Source organism: Syngnathoides biaculeatus, chromosome 12 (assembly GCF_019802595.1).
Source record: "Syngnathoides biaculeatus isolate LvHL_M chromosome 12, ASM1980259v1, whole genome shotgun sequence".
Taxonomy (NCBI): domain Eukaryota; kingdom Metazoa; phylum Chordata; class Actinopteri; order Syngnathiformes; family Syngnathidae; genus Syngnathoides; species Syngnathoides biaculeatus.
The window spans coordinates 13,446,166-13,464,915 of NC_084651.1; the positions used below are offsets into that span (position 1 = coordinate 13,446,166).

Consider the following 18,750-nt stretch of genomic DNA (forward strand, 5'->3'; position numbering starts at 1 on the left):
ACTGCAACCGTAACTGTAAGTTATTGGGTATGGCTACCCTATTAATACCTACTAGGTCTCTTCCATTTGGTGGATGTGAGGGCGATCTGGCTGCGACATCTGTCACCCCATTGATCGCTAGGGTTGATTCGGCTGATCTGGCTGGCTAGGCGGGTGTCCCCTTCCTCCCTCACCGTTCCATGTGAGTCCCTCCCGAAGCTCAGCGCTCGGTGGCAGCGGACGGCGTCCCCCCGACGGACAACCATCCATCGGTATACCAGTAGCTGCGCTCCCCTGCTAGAACCTCCAAACAAGCTCAAGGCCCATTTGTAGGAGAAACGTAGGGAAGTCAAGCTCCAAGCTTCAGACACATCCAAATGCGGCGCTGCATGTGGCAGTCTGCCTTACTTTTTTCCAGACATATTCCTTTATTTATAAACATTATTCCTTTATTAGTCATTTTGAGAGAACTTTCATGTCAATTTTCCATAGTACTGTGAGTGAAAAGATTTTCAAGATTTTCAAACCACTTCTGTGACTTTAATTGAAAAAAAAAAAAGCACACACAAAATCTTAACTCATCAGCATCACAAAGTAAAAAAAGATAGCAACATATTCAAAGTAATATACAGTAGCAAGGTAATTAGTTGGCCATAAACAACTCAGCGTGCTCTCATAATATGCATTTCATTTATACATGTTGGTAAACAGGTTCAATAATAAACCATATAAAACATAAGTGTTACCACAGCCAGAGAGTAAATAATTATATTACAGAGATGGTTTTTTTTAAGGTTGCATTTAACCTCACACATATACATACAGTGTACACGCACACACACACACACAACATCCATGGTAAATGTAGTGAAAAAAAGATTATTGCTGTGTTTAAGATGTATGTACAGTACACCCTTTGATGACCGAACAATGGGGCCTACTCTTTGGGAGGTAAATTAAAGTGTCTTCCAGGCCACTAGCGGTGTCCATATTTGGCAGACCAGTCGATTCGCCCGTGGATGGTCTGGACCGGTGCACGTGGTAACAGACAAGGGGGGCTTTTGTTGGCCGTGTTGTTGGAGGCGTTCCTGTGGCTCCGACCAGCTCGCCATGTTGCATAATCTTTGCAGAAAAAAAACACACCATACATTGGACGAGTAATTAATGCAAAAATAAAAATCGATCTTTTTTCCCCCTTTCGGCTCGTCTTTGGGGTCGCCACAGCATGTCGTCTTTTATCATCAAAGCCCATCTCGTGCATCCTCCTCTCTAACACCCACTGTCCTCCCTCACAACATCCATCAAGCCTTTTCTTTGGTCTTCCTCTCGCTCTTTTTCCTGGCAGCGCCATCCTCAGCACCGTTCTACCAATATACTCACACTCTACCCTCTGGACATGTCCAAACCGTCAAGGTCTGCTCTCTTGAACATTGTCTCCAAAACATCCAACTTTGGCTGACCCTGTAATGAGCTCCTTTCCAATCCGATCCATCCTGCTCACTCCGAGCGAGAACCTCAACATCTTCATTTCTGCTACCTCCAGTTCTGCTTCCTGTTGTCTCTTCAGTGCCACCGTCTCTAATCCGTACATCATGGCCGGCCTCACCACTGTTTTATAAACTTTGCCTTTCTTCCTAGCGGAGACTCTTGTGTCGCATAGAACACCAAACACCTTCCGCCACTCCGCTCGGACCCGTTTCTTCACTTCCTTACCACACTCTCCATTGCTCTGTATTGTTGACCCCAAGTATTTGAAGTCGTCCACGCTCGCTATCTCTTCTCCCTGGAGCTTCACTCCTCCTCAACCGCCGCTCACAATCATGCACATATATTCTGTTTTACTTCGGCTAATCTTCATTCCTCTCCTTTCCAGTGCGTGCCTCCATCTTTCTAATTGTTCCTCCGCCTGCTCCCTGCTTTCACTACAGATCACAATATCATCTGAGAACATCATAGTCCAGAGGGATTCCAGTCTAACCTCATCTGTCAACCTATCCATTCCTACCACAAACATGAAGGGGCTCAGCGCGGATCCCTGATGCAGTCCCACCTCCGCCTTAACTTCTTCTGACACACCAACGGCACACCTCACCGCTGTTCTGCTGCCCTCATACATATCCTGTACTCTTCTAACATATTTCTCCGCTACACCACACTCACGCATGCAGTAGCACAATAAAAATCGCTAAACATTGAAATTAAGAAAAGGGAACCTACTAGATGCTGTTGACTCCAAAGAAGGACCCTGGTGACCTCTGTGACCAACAGAGCTGACATCTTTTGTGTAAAATGTTGGCATGCACCCTCCAGGGATTGTTTTTGTCCCTTGTAAGAGAAAAAACAAAACATTTACAGGTGTGAACGGTAACATCAAATGCAAAATAAAAGATAGAATACGTCAAAAACACAGAAATGATTATGATGACAGCGACATTACCGTGTAGACCTCTGCTTGGTAATGTACCGCCAAATGGAATACCGCTGTTGCCCCAAAGATGGCTTCCGGACAGGTCTTTATTTGCGTTTATGGCCACGCTTTTCTTTGTGCTGCTGATACCTGAAGAGCACGGAGAAAGATCAACAGACATAACGAGAAAACGTAACGGATTAGAATTGCATAAAGTATTACCTGGTAAATATCGAGACTGCTTAAGGTAGTGTTGTTTGGCAGACGCTGTCCTTGACGCTTCATGGTAGCCGGATGCCTTGTTCAGGTTTAAAGGGGCTTCTTCTTTGCCATTAGGTCGACTGAAGTCCAGAACGTCACTATATCTGAAGGACAAGACAAACATTTGGGAATGCAACCCTCTTTTACCGCAAGGAATACCTTCTAGACTCACACACGATACAGAGAGGGCATTTTAAGACCACTGCTTCAGCTGAGTACTGGACCTTATCTAGCTTTAAATCTACAGTTCAGTAATTCCCAGCATGAGATTTCAACCAAAAAACCCAAAATTGCATCACTTGGCGAATCTTCCGTCGCACCTTCTAAACGGCTCCTCTGCCTGCCTCGACTTCTCTTTGGAGAAGTTGCTTTTTCCGAGAAAGCTTGACGGCGTCAGTTCAGCGTCTTCGTAGTCGTCCCACTCGTCCCCTTTCAGGTGTCCTGCGCCGTGACCCCAGCGGCGACGCCCTCCCTTCACTTTCATCTGAGAGCTCAGCGGGTTAACGTTCTTACTTTGCTGCCTCATCTATGAACGAGAAAATGAATTTGGAATGAAACGTGAACTTCGTGGACTCAGAGTCTGAATGGGGCGTGACTCTGAAGGGCCTCACCTTGCTCTTCTCGGGAATGTAAGGTAGATGACTTTGTGGTGTTCCTTCTCTGGTTTCCTGCTTGAGAAGGTGCTTGGGTTGCTGCTCTCGAACCAACTCCACGTGGCATTGGTATCCCGCGGGCGGGGCGGGCACAGGGGAGGACTGCTGGAGCTGCTGCACAGGCCTGGAGGGGGTGCAGTGTTGGTTGTGTGGTGGTGGCGGCTGAGAGTGGGGCACGGGCCTCAAATGCAAGGGATGTTGCTGTGGAGTCTGTTGGGGCTGTAATGATGGCGGTGGCGGGGGCAGCGGGTGAGGCTGAGGTCTGCCCTGCTCCAGAATCTGCTGAGGGGTGCCCAAAGCCTGGCCCACGTGGAAGTACGAGTACCTGAGAGCCTACAGACAATATCATGCCAGTGAATATTTTGGGTTTTGAAGTAAACTGACTACATAGTACAAATACTGCAGTGCCTTGACTTGCAAGTTCAACCTGATCTGTGACAACGTTTGTAGCGCAAAACATATCTCAAATCATTCATTGAAGCAGCTAGAAGGAAGCAATCGTTTGTTGAATAATTTTTTAACGATTTAACGCATTGCAGCTGAATTGTACTACGCTGCACGTGTAATGGTTAATATTTTGCTTGCTGAATAAATAAACACCAATGGGAACTATTTTCAGAACGGTAGTATATGTTGTTTATACTTCCAAGATATTAGGGGAATGTGTTCATGTCATGTATACTACACACATTTGAAATTCAGGTCAAACAAAGGAAACTTAAACTTGTCCGCCAGACTTGACAGACTATCATTTCATAGCGGTTTGCATCAGATCTTACCTGTGCAGAAGTCGGTCTTTTCTTCGGGTCCCACTGGAGCAGGTCCGTCATCAGGTGGACGGCTTCGGCGCTGGCGTTAGGAATCAGCGTCCTCAGATTACTGGGAACACACTGAGGCCAACGGAAATACATGGCGCTGGCCAGCTGGAATCCCTCCGCCCAATCATTCTACATGAGAAAAATCAAGACCTCCATGTTCCACTTATATCTGAGATCAAATTAAAACGGAATTTCAAGTCGGCTTCACTTAAACCGGATCCTGCTCATACGGCGTAAAGTTTACCTTCTTTGGTGTACCCAAAACTTGGCAAATCTTGAATATGGTGTCCACCTCACTGGAGCCGGGGAATAAAGGCCTCAGGGTGTAAAGCTCTGCCATGATGCAGCCCACCGCCCACTGGTCTATGGGGGAACTGTAGGATATGGATCTGAGGAGAACTTCTGGTGCTCGGTACCTGCCCAAAAATAAAGAATTGAATTCTGTTACTTAAATAATCCATGGAAACTTGACATCTACCTATCTACATTGAAACACGAGATATTTGCAAAGAAGGACGGTACACAGAGTTTCCAAAATTTTAATACCTTAGCTTGGCTTAGCCTAACATAGCAACAACATGGGAGCACGAACAGGGCTGGTAAAAAAAAAAACAACACACGGAGAAAAAACAGCTGTGGCAGCTACACAGTAGCGACACGGTAGCACAGTGCTAACGCTAGCGCGGCACTAACTGGGCCAGTTGAAAAAAAAAACAAAACATACCAGTAAAAATCACTGAGACATGGCAGTAACACAGCAGCAACTGTCTCACTCTTACCTTTTCCGCTCGAGTGCCCCCTTGCGGCCGTTAGAAAAAATGCACAAATTACCCGCATCACCGCATAAGCCGCAGGGTTGAAAGCGTGTGAAAAGTCGCGACTTATAGGGTGGAAATTACGGTAACAATAGGAAATTGTGAAAGGATAGGCAGGCCCCAAAAATATTACTGCATATCCAGTAATTTGTTGGCTATTATCTATATTTGTCAGAAACTAATGCATGAATCTCAAAGACAAAATTCTGCTATATTAACGGTGTGTGCTTCCATAAAGTTGTGCAATCGCTCCTCGTGTTCGTGTCGAACTCGCCATCTGGTTGACACGTAGTCTGTGTACGGCGGTCGAGATCTTATCTCACGGGCGAGGCCAAAGTCGGCAATCTTCACCAACTCCGGGCCCATGCACAGAAGATTCTCAGGCTTCATGTCTCGATGGAAAAACCCTAAAAGAGAAGCCCAATCATGCAGTTACGTTGCCGGGGTTAACGGAGTACTTCAGGGAGCGGGAGTAATACATACCGTGTTTATGAATAAATGCAAGCCCCTGGAAGATCTGAAACATGATATTTCTAACAGCTGACTCCGGGAACAACCGAGTTCTGAACCAAGGAAAAGGGAGGAAAGGAAAATGTAGAAACGTGCGGACTTCAAAGTGGAGTAGGCGTACGGTACCTGTCTTTCATTAGCTGATACAGATTTTCCTTCATGTACTCAAAGATAAAGTACAAGTGGTCGTTTTCTCTGATGACTTCTTTAAGCTTGATAACGTTTGCGTGGTTGAGCTTCTTCAAAGACTGAAATGAAAAGACAAGCGTTTTTTAGGACAAAATTACGCAATTATGTTTTTGCAATAAAAAATAAAATAAAATAAGGCAAAACTGTCAAGACAAAACAGGAAGCACAAGGATGATGAAGGTTTCGTCATGCTACGTTTGTGTGAGGAGACGGATCATGATGGGATTTGGACTTTTTATGCCACAACATGCTGGACTTTCAAGATGGCTACAACATCTTTCACTGCTTGAAAAAGTCAAACTCTGAGGAAAAAGGCGACATAAGTTCAAGGTGAGGGAAAAAGCTGACACAATTGGACAAAAGAATCACCTTCAAATCTTAAAAGCTGCTTTGGAGAGTGTTTAACATTTTGACTGAGTGTGGCAAAAAAAAAAAAAAAAGTAAAGCTTACAGTGAAGTTTAAAGGTGTACTGACAGGAAAAGCATGATTTTTAGTATGTTATTCATTAAAAAAAAAAAAAAAAAAACACAAGAAAGGCAGCCGGAATGGACCCATCCGTCGTGGAGTCTGTTGTTAGTTAAAGTGACCCGCATATCATCCAAATATGGCTCGAAACAATGGGGTAATATTGCCCCTGTCACTTCAGTCGACTGTGAGATGTTCTCTTCTTCGAAAAGAGCTTCCATGTCAGAAGGGGCGTCGGAAAAATCTAAAAATCTCTGTTGTTCGTCTCCCATAGCAGGTAGCACTAAGTGTTTTCTATGGTGAACGTCCCAGTGTGACATCTGTAAATGACATTGCAGGCAATATGGCTGCCACTGGGATGTCGAGTGAGACTTCCGCAACTTTGCGCATGAATGACAACTCTCCACCCATTTTGTTTTTCATGTAGACATTGAAGTGAATAATGTTATATGTATTTCTCATTACAATATCTATTTTAGAATGTTTATAGGCACGTCAGTGGGGCTTTCATGTAAAAGTGCTGCTATTAAATGATTAAAAAAAATATACACATTAAATGTTCAAATTGGCCCATCCAATGTGCCTTGTGCAAGTGCATTTGTGTGGATGAATAAGAAAATCACACACATAATAATTTCCCTTCTCCTTCTTAAGAGATTGAATTTGTGTTACGCAGCCCTTGTCAAAACGTGAAATTGTACAAGAGAATCCAGAATTCCAGACCTTAACTTCACGGAGGTTCATGCATTCTTCCCATGAGTAGAACTTTCTTTTCATTCTAAAAACAAAAATATACCTGAGGTTACTTTGGTACTCTCATTGTTGCGCTTGTTGTCATGCATTTTTCAAGTACACTTTACAGCTAGGTACAACCTATTCAAGTGTAGACCAACACACGCACACACATTCTCTCTCTCCCTCTCACTTCTTAATGGCCACAAGCTCTCCCGACTCCAGGTTGCGTCCGAGGATGACAGAGCCATATGTGCCATCCCCAAGCTGTTTAAGGGTGCTGTATCTGTTCATCGTGTTTGTCCTTCCATGCCGTCACGCGGTGGCAGCGGTCAACTGAGATGAAAGCTGAGATTTGTTTGCCTTCTTTTGCTGGATGTAGCCAAATGTCATGTGACGACACCGCGAGTCCTCGGGGCGGGGCAACAGGACTCATGGTGTCATGGGCTTGACCGCTTCCCACTGAGAGGAAGAAAAATTAATTGGAAAACAGTTCATCGTTAATATTCAGGGTGGAGGGGGTTACTGAACACTTAAATAAATGAATAGAGAAAACATTTTTTGTTTTTTCTGGTACTGGTTACTTCCTGCCTTCCGCGCTGCTTTCCTGGGCACCTCCTCGTTGAGTACGTTTTTATTCTCTCATCCTACTTACTTCGTTGAGATCGATACTTTTCTGCTTCCCTTCTTTTTTTTTTTTTTTTACCCACCTACCCTCCTTCCTGACCTCCCTCCGCCTATCTTAGCCAATCTTCATTAAAGCATCCTTACTTGAGTTGTACTTTGCTGAAACTCACTTTTCTGCCTTCCCTTCTGTTGTCCTTCACACCATTTACTTTTTATTCTTGCTTTCTTACTTATATCAAATTCCTGCCTTCTTTCTTCAACCTCCACCGTCCCCCCCCTTCCTTTGTGGGATCCATCCATCCATCATTCCATTTTCATAGCCGCTTTATCATCACGAGGGTTGCGGGGAGTGCTGGAGCCCATCCCAGCTGTCAACGGGGATGAGGCAGGGTACATCCTGGACTGGTTGCCAGCCAATCGCAGGGCACATAGAGACAAACAACAGTCGCACTCACAATCACCACTAGGAACAATTTAGAGTGTCCAATTAATGTTGGATTTTTTGGGATTTGTGAGGAAACTGGAGTGCTCGGAGAAAACCCAGGCAGTCACAGGGAGAACATGCAAACTCCACACAGGCGGGTCCGGGATCAAACCCGGGACCTCAGAACTGCGAGGCTAATGCTGCCCGCTCTGGGATCCTTACAGTTTTTTTCTTCTCTCAGACCCCTTTTGCATCCTTCCTTCCTTTGCTTCAAACTACTTCCCTTGGTAGTTGAACAATACTGCTTTAAAATTCCCTTTCTTTGTTGTTGACTCAAATGATTTGCAATTATTTACAGTTACCTGTGCAAAAAAAAACAAAAAAAAAAGCTAATTTAAAAAGTATAAAACAGTACCGACTGATTTCTACAAGCCTACATACATGACAAGTTACAATGGAGACACAAATCAGTGCACTGCACCCTTATTCCAACGTATTGTTCAGTTCATCATAATAGCATTGCATAAAATGAGCCTTTTAAGAAGATTACAGTGTCCACATTTGACTAAATCGGTCGCAGCGGGGAGGGGTGGGGGATGTATATCACTAAATGTAACGTGGGACTGCAATAGCATCATATGTCGTAGGCATTTGGCCAAGAGCGACTGCAAACGTGCAAACAAGCGTGCACACATTCCATTTGTAATAATTATCTTTAAATGTGAGCCATTTTAAGCAAGGAGACGTAGAGGTAATATTGAACATGTATTTTAGTCATTTCCAAACCCAGTCATCACGAGGGTATTTGCCATTTGACGCGCTTGCTTTTGGCCCTACATTTATTGATACAGTTTGCCTGAATTGTCCAATTTTTTTTGTTAGTTAACGTTAACAAACCTAGTATTTGACTTTGCTCCCTCAGACAGGAAACAAAATACATGACAGTATCCATCAGAACGGAAAAGACGCCAACCGGTGTGGAGATCAAAACAGCAAAACAATCCTCACCCTCTGCGCCTCACTTCCACAAGTGCACATAGTCAAACATGAGCAACAGACGACAGCAAAGCGACGCTTTTACAGGCTAACTAACAGCATCTCCATCCTCTATCTGTTCTCCAAGCACACAACAGAAATATAATCAAAACCAGGCCCAATCTCATTGGGAGATATTCATCCAAATCTCGCGATGTTTGCAAAAATGCTTTGCATCCGCTTCACAACAAATCACAGTCGACGTCGCACCAAAAACACAAAGTTGAATTTAATTATAATCTTTCTTGTCACCACGTGTTCGATCTTTTCTGTTTTTACTCGCTAAAAATCATTAAATGTATGTTTATGCGCTTAAATGAAGCTCACACGTAAGCATGCAGCAGGATGAGCTGGGCAGAAGCAAAACGAGAAATACAATAACACGCGCTTCACTTTAACTTTAGTCCTGAAGATAAGCATCCATTTAAATTAGAGGTTGGTACGTGACGCAGTCATTAAATATTATTAAATAGCGGCACTCGTTACCAAAAAAATTTACAAACGGAATGAGAGGCTGGTCCTAATGCGGAAGTGTTGGTGCGTGGAAATTTAGACTGCCATTATTACTCTCTGCTTATGTAATAATTTTTTTATTGTATTTTCTTTACCCAGTCAATATCTCATCATAAATAAGCTTTGATAAAAGTGTCCATATCACAAAATTTATCAAACTAGTAGTAATATCATTGTTGCAAAGTTACAAATTGCCAGTTGTCGTTTGCACAGTAATTCGAATAGTTTGATGATAATATTAACGTTGACCTAAGGTTACTGTAAATACTTGTTTTTATTCCTTTTTTTTTTGCATGTTGTCGTGAAACAACCCATTAACTGTTAAGAATGACGTGCACAAACATGGACAGCAACATAGTAAAATACGGCAGGCGAACCACTTCCGGCTGACTTGGCTGTCAAACTCAAGCTCTGCTTGGACCTCTCAACGAGATGGCTGCGTTCTTGCGAGCTCGTAAATATGTTCGTTGCGTGGTCCGTTTCTCCGACCGTGACCTGTAAACGCCACCCGGAACGTTTGTGAAGACTTACGCGCACACAAAAAGGGACTTTCTCGGCCAAGTTATCATGGTATGTCCAAGCGCTCGTTAGCTGTTACCAAGCTCGTTAGCTAGCTAGCACTTGGCTAACTTATCCAACACATTTCTGTCACCTGGCTGCTAGTACCATTCGTGACCACAAGGGATAAACTAGATCGCTTTTCAAAACACTCAGTCGCGTTTAAATATTGTACATTGTAAACGGGTTATCTCTTTGGCAGCAACACGAGGGTAACGCTAGCAAAAAGAACTTCTTTGTTCACGAGTTATTTTGTTTATTACCAATTTATAAATTGCCGTAACTGTGGCCTAAGCGCAAAATTGCCTCTGTCACTTTTGACTCACTGTCAAAATAAAAAAAAGTCTTCGTAAAGCCAGCTGCTCAGTGTGTAACTATATTTGGAATAAATTACGGCATTCTCTTCATCAATGTTTTGTCGTGGGTTGTTGTTGTTAATTTAATCAAACAAGCGAATTGAATACATAATGTATATATTATATCATGTAAAATACGTGTAATCAAGCATGACTATGTCAAATAGATCGTGCTGTATAGGTGTAGTTGATACGGTATCGGTTTATAATTGTTACTTTCTTTATTATTTTTAAGTTGTTAAAAATTCAGATTGGCTAGGTGTTGTTCAGACCAATTTTTTCCAACCTTTATCCAGCCAAAATTTATTTATGATATACTTGCAGGCTGCCAAGATTTATTCTGTTGAATGCGCGGGAACAAGTGGGTACACAAGTTTATTGTAGCTTTCTGCTTTTGAATAGTAGACCATGCAATTGCTCTACCTACCTATTCAACCCTGGCACAGATGTATGGACAAAGATATTTGTAATTGGTAAGTAATAATTTGGGGAAAAATTAGGTGAAGTTGTATAACAAGCATTCTGGTTGTGAGTCACTGTTTTAGGCTCGAGAAATTATTGTTTGTCCAAGCTTTGCTCCTTTATCTGCTTTCCCGGTCACGGTAAACACATTGGTTAATGTTTATTCATTTTTACTAGGCTGAAGAAAATGTGGACATTGGTGGTACGCTCGAGGAGGAAGATGATGGTTCTGATGAGTCAAATCTCGAGGTAGAAGTATCCTCATTCAGTATAGACTTCCAAATTCATTGATGGTTTGATATGACTAAAGTTGGTTAAGGTGCACATTCCATCATTGTTGTGTTTAAACCTGGTTCAATAGACCTGAATGCTCATCATTCTGAAGTAGCAGTTCCCTAACATGTTTTGATTCAACTGCAGCTACAGCTCACTGCTTTCCGAGCTAAGTGGATGTCCGAACTCAAACCGAGCTGCGATATGAGACTGCTGCGAGCCGCGGGTCAGAGGAGGTCGCAAGAAATTGCTCAGGAGGAAAAGGTATGTCCTCAAAACATATGACTGAACTCATGTTGAGCGGCGGGCCATCTTTTACGATATCTCCTCTCAGGCTGCGGAGTTGTACTTGAGAGCTGTTCAGGAAGAACAGAATGGAGCATTCTATGAAGGTGAGTCCTTTTATGATCCATGCTTCAAATATTTCCACTAGAAAGAGACTGCCAGTGCAGACCTGGGCTAAAGTTCTTGAGCAGAGTCCTCATCGAGTGCCAGCAGATGAAAAGTGAAACAATCAGTGAACTTGTGTTTATCTTGGAAAACATTCAAGGTCTCACCAGGGACAAGTCCAACTGGGACATCATATGAACCGACCGGCATAGCCGCATTGGCCGGCTGATTATCTTTAACCAGCTTGAAACGTGTACGAAACAAACCACACCTGTCACTCGCGTTCATATTGAGTGTTTTAGTTATTTAAATTGCGCCTTACGTCTATTTTCTCAGATACACTATTGTTAGACTAGTACTGCCACTGTTTGTTCTGTCCTTTCTCGTTCTTTTGCTCCAGTCCTGGATTATTTAATTTATTTGACCATATTTTTCTTAAAATGTTAAGAGTTCACCCTCCAAATAGGTCTGCCAAGAGTCCACTTTGCATGGTTTCAAAGTCTTGGTAGTTAATTCTACTTAATCTGAAACGATGTAAATGTGGATGAGAAGTCAAATTGACTTGCTTGTACTGTTGTTGTGACGTGTTTTGTTGTTGGCAGCTATCAAGTTCTATCGCATGGCTATGCAGCTCGTGCCCGATATCGAATCAAAGATCAACTACAACCACGCTGATGCTGCTCAAGCTGAGGGAAACTAGTAAGATGCTTGACATTGTTCACACAAATATACTCCATTATTTCAGTCACTTACATTTGGCGAGCGTGTCCGGACTCGCAAATCTGCACAGTCGAAAATGAAAAATCATGCGCGTAAAATATGTTACGAGTAGAAAATATGGATATTGAAAGGCATTGCTTATTTTGTGTAGTCTTGGCATTAATTAAACAAGTCCATTCCTAAACAATCAGTATTCACCTGGAAACAGGAAATGCAAGCTAACCATACTGAGCATGTACAGAAGTTAGGCCGAAAGCGCATGTTCAGACCTGCTTCACGTACTGCGAGCGCATTTATGTTGAAAGTCATCAACATAATGAGCCATGTCAAAGGAAATTCAGTTACACCAGGGGTGCTCAATGCATTGATCGCGAGGCACTGTGACGGCGTGCAAGATGTTACACTATCATCCACCTCGTCACTTGATTCAGGTGTGGCCATTACATTGAGGACACGCACATAAAGGCGCGTTCTCGCAAGCCGGCCTTGTATTTATGCCAGTCCCGCGATGCGTGCTTAACCCCCCACAATGCATCACGATTGCCGACAGGAATGTTTGTTACAATGTATGGCTAGTTTGTTTCCACTAACGCTGATTGTTAAACTAAACTTTTCAGCCTTTTCAAAACATTGCGGGTACAGGCCGTTCATGTTTATTCCTTGACAGGCCAGTGCATTTAACTTTTCTTCAGATAAACTTTGTCAGATCAAGAATTTTTATTGACGAAAAATGTTAATATTGTGTTCTACTAATATCAGTTGAAATTGGAAATGATCATTTCTGAGTTTGAAAGTTTTTTCTATTTTAGTAATGTACAGGTATTTGTTTATTTTATTTTAAATTTACAGTTACGTTATATTAATCCAGTAAATTATGTTAAGGTCTTGGGATTCCATCCCTAATCACACCCGCAACTTTCTCTGCAAGCATGACTGACCACACCCGTACATTTTTCAAATGTGAGTGACTGTTATTCTATACTTATATATCACGGTCAGTTTCTGTCAAATATTGTTAAAAAAAAATCTTTTTAAATCTGAGATAGTGAGCGCTTCGCCAAGCTATTCTATCCACCTGACAGGTGTGACATACCAAAATGCTGCGTAGAAAACATGATAATTTTACTGATGTGCTGCAGTAAAATGTGTCTTACCGTATTGTATTACCCAGGCAAAGGAGAAGTGCTCACTAACGCAGACTCACGTTTTGTATTGTAGCAGCGACGAGAGGGATGCTGACGGCGACATTGAGGATCTGGTTGCTTACTTTGAGCAGCAGCTCACTCTTGGTACTTCCTTTCCCAAAATTTGCTCCCCTGAGTTGGAAAAGTCTCAGGTGCATATATCAGGTAGAACACACAGTCATCATTTCATATCTTTTATTCCTAAGATTTTTTTTTTACCCCGTGCTGACCTTCATGTTGTGTTAATGCACGGCCGCAGCCTTGCCACGGGAGATCCTCATGTACATTTTTCGCTGGGTCGTGTCGAAGGACCTGGACATGCGAGCCCTGGAGCAGCTGTCGTTAGTTTGCCGAGGCTTTTACATTTATGCAAGGTCAGCAACGTTTGCCACTTTTAAGTCTGTGTGCTAAGTTTATTTTTATTTTAAAACTATCAACATCATGAAACCTTTATGCAATGAACATCAGCACCCTTGTGTTATATTCACATATAACGAGTATAACGTGAAATCAACCACTAATGTACGGTCAATTAAAACACAATCCCGCAAGGAGCTGATGTGTTCATCTGACAGGTGTCATATTTGATTGAGAAGACATTTGATAATACTCAGACTGATTTAGGACCACCAAAAAAAAAAGGAATATTTTGAAGGTTGAGATTTAAGGCTTATGTCTTCTATACACGTGACAACCTCTGCCCATTTGTTTTATACCGCTTGTCCTCATCAGCAGTAAAGGACTAAAATAAAACGATTAACAGTGCTAAAGGTTGTTTTGATAGGGTTATAAGTTTTTAAAGATTGTCTCCTCAAGACCATTAAATCATGAACTAGTTTTTAATCATAATTTTTGCTTGTCCTTGTCATTTGTATGCGTGAATTTAAGGATATAATGTATGCAAGTTATTTCTTCTCATTGACGTTCACTCGTTGATATTTGCCTTTTCATTTGTGTTGTAGGGACACTGAGATTTGGCGGTCAGCCTGTCAAAGAGTGTGGGGGCGCAACTGCACCAAACTTGGACACTTCCTGTCCTGGAGGGAGATGTTCCTGCAGAGGCCCCGCGTCCGTTTCGATGGTATTTAGTTGCTGTCACTGGAATATTTTATTATTGTTTGTTTTTTTTTTATATATAATTTAACTCTCATTATGTCCCAACAGGTGTCTACATCAGCAAGACCTCGTACATTCGTCAAGGAGAACAATCTCTGGACGGATTCTATCGGCCTTGGCACCATGTCGACTTTTATAGGTAAGACTTGTTTTACTGGCAGTACGTTTGCTCTTCTCAATTATTGTACTGTGTGTGTTTTCAGGTATCTGCGCTTCTTCGCTGATGGCAGCGTGCTCATGCTCACCACACCTGAGGAGCCTCTCTCTATTGTACCTCGCTTACGCACTCAAAACGTTAGGTGAGGCCATACTGTGTGTGTTTGTGTGTGTGTCAAGACAGAGGTAACCAACCAATCCAGAGAATATTACACTTTTCATTTTATTGTTTGCCATGTTTTTATACAATTACTATGGCTTTGAGAGCAGGGATTCTCAACTTTTTGGGGTCCAGGAACCCTTGACCTGGGAGATATCCATTTTTTCCCCCAAAGGCATTTTCAGGAAACTGGTTTATTGCGTGGATGTCCAAAACTTTGGTGTTCTGATTGATTCCAACCTGACTTTTAACAATCAGATCAAATCAATCGCAAAAACTGCCTTCTACCATCTGAAAAACATATCTAGAGTCCAGTTTGTATGTCTCAAGCAGACCAGGAAAAGCTCATCCATGCTTTGACCTCAAGTAGACTTGACTACTGTAATGGTCTTCTGATTGGACTCTCCAAAAAGAGTACTAAACAGCTGCAGCCCATTCAGAATGCTGCAGCTCACGTTCTGACCAAAACAAAGCAGTCAGAGCATATAACTCCTTACATTGGCTTCCAGCCAGCTTTAGAATAGATTTTAAAGTTTTGCTACTTGTCTATAAATCACTAAATGATTTAGGTCCTGAATACATGAAAGAAATGCTTACGGAATACAAACCCAGTAGAGCGCTGAGATCGACTGCCTCAAGTCAAATAACGGAGTGCAGAGTCCAAAGCAAAAATGGTGAAGCAGCATTTAGCTATTACGCTGCACATTAATGGAATAAGTTGCCAACAGAGGTGAGTTCAGCCCCAAGTGTCAATGTTTTTAAATCCAGGTTGAAAACTCTTCTTTTTTTTCTCATGCTTTTTAGAATATTATCCACTTTTTGATCATATTACTTGCATTGAATGTGGTTTTATTTCTTTTTTAAATATTTAGTTTGTCATTTTTATTGTTTTTATCCTGTTTTTAAATGTTTTATCTCTTTGTTTTCAAATGCCTTTAATCATGTAAAGCACATTGAGCTACCTCGTGTATGAAATGTGCTATCCAAATAAATTTGCTTTGCTTTGCATTGCTTAATGAATTTGATATATTTGTCTTTATAACTTGCGAAATGGCTATGATGATGATATGAAATTAACATATTTATATTTAAACATTTCCTTGGAAAATATTCCTAAAGGTAAATATTGGAAACAGTTAATTACACTGTGCACAGTGACAATTCAAGATGGTAAGAATAAGGCACCCATATGTCACTGTCCAGACTTTCCTTTACACAGATTTGATTTCAGGTACTGTATTTTCCGCACTATAAGGCACACCTAAAAGCCTTTAATTTTCTCAAAAGCCGACGGTGCGCCTTATAATCCGGTGCGCCCTATATACGTATGGATCAATATTGAGCCTTTAGTGCAACTCCATCTAATGGATGCATAACGTAAACCCAGCCTCTACTGTAGCGTCTATTCTATGCGCCTTATAATGCGGTGCGCCTTATATATGGAAAAAAAAGTGTTAAAATGGGCCATTCATCGATGGTGCGCCTGATAGTGCAGAAAATACGGTATTTATTTTGGCATCTTGGTGCCAAGGAACTGTTGAACAGAGCTGAGTGTCTTTAATTCTGACAAATGTGGAGCTTAGCTTCAAGATTGTTGAGCAAAAACAAATGAAAAATTGCAAAAAACTTTTCATAAATGAAATAAATGTATTTTAAAAAGATATTTAAATTTGCAAAACTAACTAAAACAATAATTATAGGGAGAATATCATTTGTTTTTGTCATTGTAAGTTAATATCATACATGAGCTTTTAGGTTTTGGTTTAAAATTTATTTTGAATAAATACATGGATACACGACAGATTCAGAAGGTTGAAGAGTCCTTGGGGAATTGTGACGCTATTAGACAGCGTCGTCTGATTACGTTTTGCCACAAAACACGTGCAACCTGTTTTGGCTGCAACGTATTTGTAACAGAAACTGCAACTGATGCCTGGCTTCGCGAAACCCGCATTTCGGTTATTAATCTTGTGGGGAATATTTACAAAAATTGGCAACTGTCGAGAGTCTTAAAATGGTGGTGTTTCCCGCCGCAGAAGGCGGAATTGAAAGCAGACGAGTTTGTCTCGCTGACACAGGTGATTGAACAGTAAAGAAGTCTTGGAAAGCATTGTTAGAGTAATCATGGAATCAACAGCCGCACCCAAAAAAAAAAAATATTGGCGATGCAGCAGTTTAAAGCTTATCTGTCTATCAGTCACAAATCTGAACTGGATTTCCCCCCCAAGATAAATATATGAACACAGAAAGGCCACACGCCTTGAGGCATTTCACGAATGGTTATAGTGGACATTGTGAAGCATCTAACCTAGGAAGTATTATGTACTGTACTTCAAATTCTGTGGACTGTTATTTGATTTCTGGATGGTTGTTCATCTGTTAGTTAATATTTTCTAATGGTCATTTTAAAGTTTTTGTTACAAAATATTTATGGAGATCATTTTTTTCTTTCAATCTTCCACTAAAAATACCCTGCAAATACAACTAATACTGAAATGTAAAAAAAAAAATCAACAAATTTCCTCTAAATGCTAAGTAAAACTAGGTGAATTTAAAAAAAGAAAAGTCAAAATGAAAAAAAAAACGATAATGATGATAACCTTGGTAAGCTCATAGTCGATGAAATCCAGTTTCAGAATTTCAAGTGACATCTGTAGTCCTTTCGCAGATTGGATGCTGTCAAATTCGGCCACTTCCGTCTGTCCCAGGAGACCGACAATCAAACTAAAGTTTATGCTGTTGTCCGCAAGAGAAAGGAGGAGGTGAGAGCATTTCCGTACTTTGTAAGTTCAACAAGGAATATAGTTCTTGAATCAAGCATCACGTGTTATTTTAAAAAAAAAAAAAACAAACAAAACTGTCGACAGAAACATAATTTCCACAACATGTTGTCGTCACTTACGTCTGTTTACTTGTGTCCAGAAATCGTCGGAGATGCAAAAGAGTCGGTTCTGCAGGCGGAACCCTGCTCCCGAGGCTGAGCAAACCTTCCACGTAGGACTCCTTCTGTCCTCTGGGGGGCGTCAGAGTTTCAATAAACTGGCATGGATACACCACTCATGCCACATCACTTACAAGTAAGACCTACTCCACAAAAGTAAGGGGTGGGAATTTCTGGAAAACTTATTGCAGTAAGTTACCATGGGACGTTAAGATGAGAGGAATTTTGGAAATAGTCGAAAAATTGGAAAGGTATCGTGTTCAACGATAAATATAAAACATTGTTTTGTCATCCATCTGTCATCTGAGCTGCTTATCCTCACAACGGTCGCAGGAGCGCTGGAGCCAATCCCAGCTATCATTAGCATAGGCATAATAATACAATTAAAAAGCATGACATTTGCTGAAATCTACAGCTTTAAATTCCATTGAGTCCCTGTGGCAGGACTTGAAAATTGCTGTTCAGAGGTGGTCACCATCCCAACTGTAAGCTTAAGTTATTGGACGCAAATTTCATTGTGTAGGTGTGTAGAGAGACGCGCCACAATTTTGTAACCCAACACAGAAGAGGAAAATACAGAGTTAAAAGATATTTTAAAAAAATTTTTTTTTTAATGTTCTTATTCCAGGCTGACTGGGGAAACTGTTATCAGCGCATTTGACCTCAACAAGATGTACACGCCCTTCATATTTGGACGTGTCAAGAGTTATACGGCATTCTCAGAACAGCCACTCTAAGACACCCACCCGCGTGATCGTCAACGGAGACCACCGGTTCATCCGTCACTTTTAACAAGCAAGGTCAAAACAAAACACAATTATAAAAGTTCAAGCTGATCTTGTGATTTTCCAAAATGTTGCTGAGCGGTTGAAAACTTAATAAGCAGCCCCCACATGAATGTTCACACTGGTTTTGTCTCATACTGCACTTTCTCCTTCAAATAAACAGTGATTAATACTTTTTCATTTGACATTTTTAATCATGCATAGTACACACTGTCACATC

General features: G+C 41.5%; 2 protein-coding genes across 3 annotated transcripts; one reads left to right on the forward strand and one right to left on the reverse strand.

Moving 5' to 3' along the window:
* Positions 1–655: 655 nt before the first annotated feature.
* LOC133509406 (serine/threonine-protein kinase ICK-like) lies at positions 656–9,421 on the reverse strand. Its single transcript, XM_061836333.1, has 15 exons — positions 9,403–9,421; positions 8,890–8,992; positions 7,024–7,292; positions 6,822–6,876; positions 5,570–5,691; positions 5,417–5,496; positions 5,208–5,340; positions 4,363–4,534; positions 4,080–4,247; positions 3,259–3,633; positions 2,968–3,173; positions 2,609–2,751; positions 2,417–2,536; positions 2,197–2,304; positions 656–1,101 (listed from the first exon to the last, which is right to left on the reverse strand). Exons 3-15 carry the CDS (start codon positions 7,122–7,124, stop codon positions 956–958), a joined length of 1,929 nt encoding a protein of 642 aa, XP_061692317.1. The 5' UTR covers positions 7,125–7,292; positions 8,890–8,992; positions 9,403–9,421; the 3' UTR covers positions 656–955.
* A 376-nt stretch (positions 9,422–9,797) lies between these two features.
* fbxo9 (F-box protein 9) lies at positions 9,798–18,708 on the forward strand. 2 transcript variants are annotated; one of them, XM_061836335.1, is made up of 14 exons: positions 9,798–9,999; positions 10,746–10,816; positions 10,983–11,054; positions 11,226–11,342; positions 11,413–11,470; positions 12,071–12,167; positions 13,407–13,537; positions 13,632–13,746; positions 14,335–14,453; positions 14,537–14,627; positions 14,692–14,787; positions 17,473–17,566; positions 17,727–17,881; positions 18,374–18,708. In XM_061836335.1, the coding sequence occupies exons 4-14, from the start codon at positions 11,256–11,258 to the stop codon at positions 18,480–18,482; spliced, it is 1,152 nt and encodes a 383-aa protein (XP_061692319.1). In that variant the 5' UTR covers positions 9,798–9,999; positions 10,746–10,816; positions 10,983–11,054; positions 11,226–11,255; the 3' UTR covers positions 18,483–18,708. The 2 variants fall into 2 exon arrangements, with proteins under 2 accessions (XP_061692319.1, XP_061692318.1); XM_061836334.1 differs by lacking the exon at positions 10,746–10,816.
* The last annotated feature ends 42 nt before the right edge of the window (positions 18,709–18,750 follow it).

Excerpts from the sequence above, each read along its gene's own strand:
- LOC133509406 (XM_061836333.1), bottom strand. The coding sequence starts at position 7,124 with ATGAACAGATACAGCACCCTTAAACAGCTTGGGGATGGCACATATGGC. Across the intron at positions 3,174-3,258 it reads ACATTCCCGAGAAGAGCAAG|ATGAGGCAGCAAAGTAAGAA; the intron begins GTGAGGCCCTTC and ends TCTCGTTCATAG. Across the intron at positions 1,102-2,196 it reads TTTGGAGTCAACAGCATCTA|ATTATGCAACATGGCGAGCT; the intron begins GTAGGTTCCCTT and ends TTTTCTGCAAAG.
- fbxo9 (XM_061836334.1), top strand. Across the intron at positions 11,343-11,412 it reads AAATTGCTCAGGAGGAAAAG|GCTGCGGAGTTGTACTTGAG; the intron begins GTATGTCCTCAA and ends ATCTCCTCTCAG. Across the intron at positions 11,471-12,070 it reads GAATGGAGCATTCTATGAAG|CTATCAAGTTCTATCGCATG; the intron begins GTGAGTCCTTTT and ends TGTTGTTGGCAG.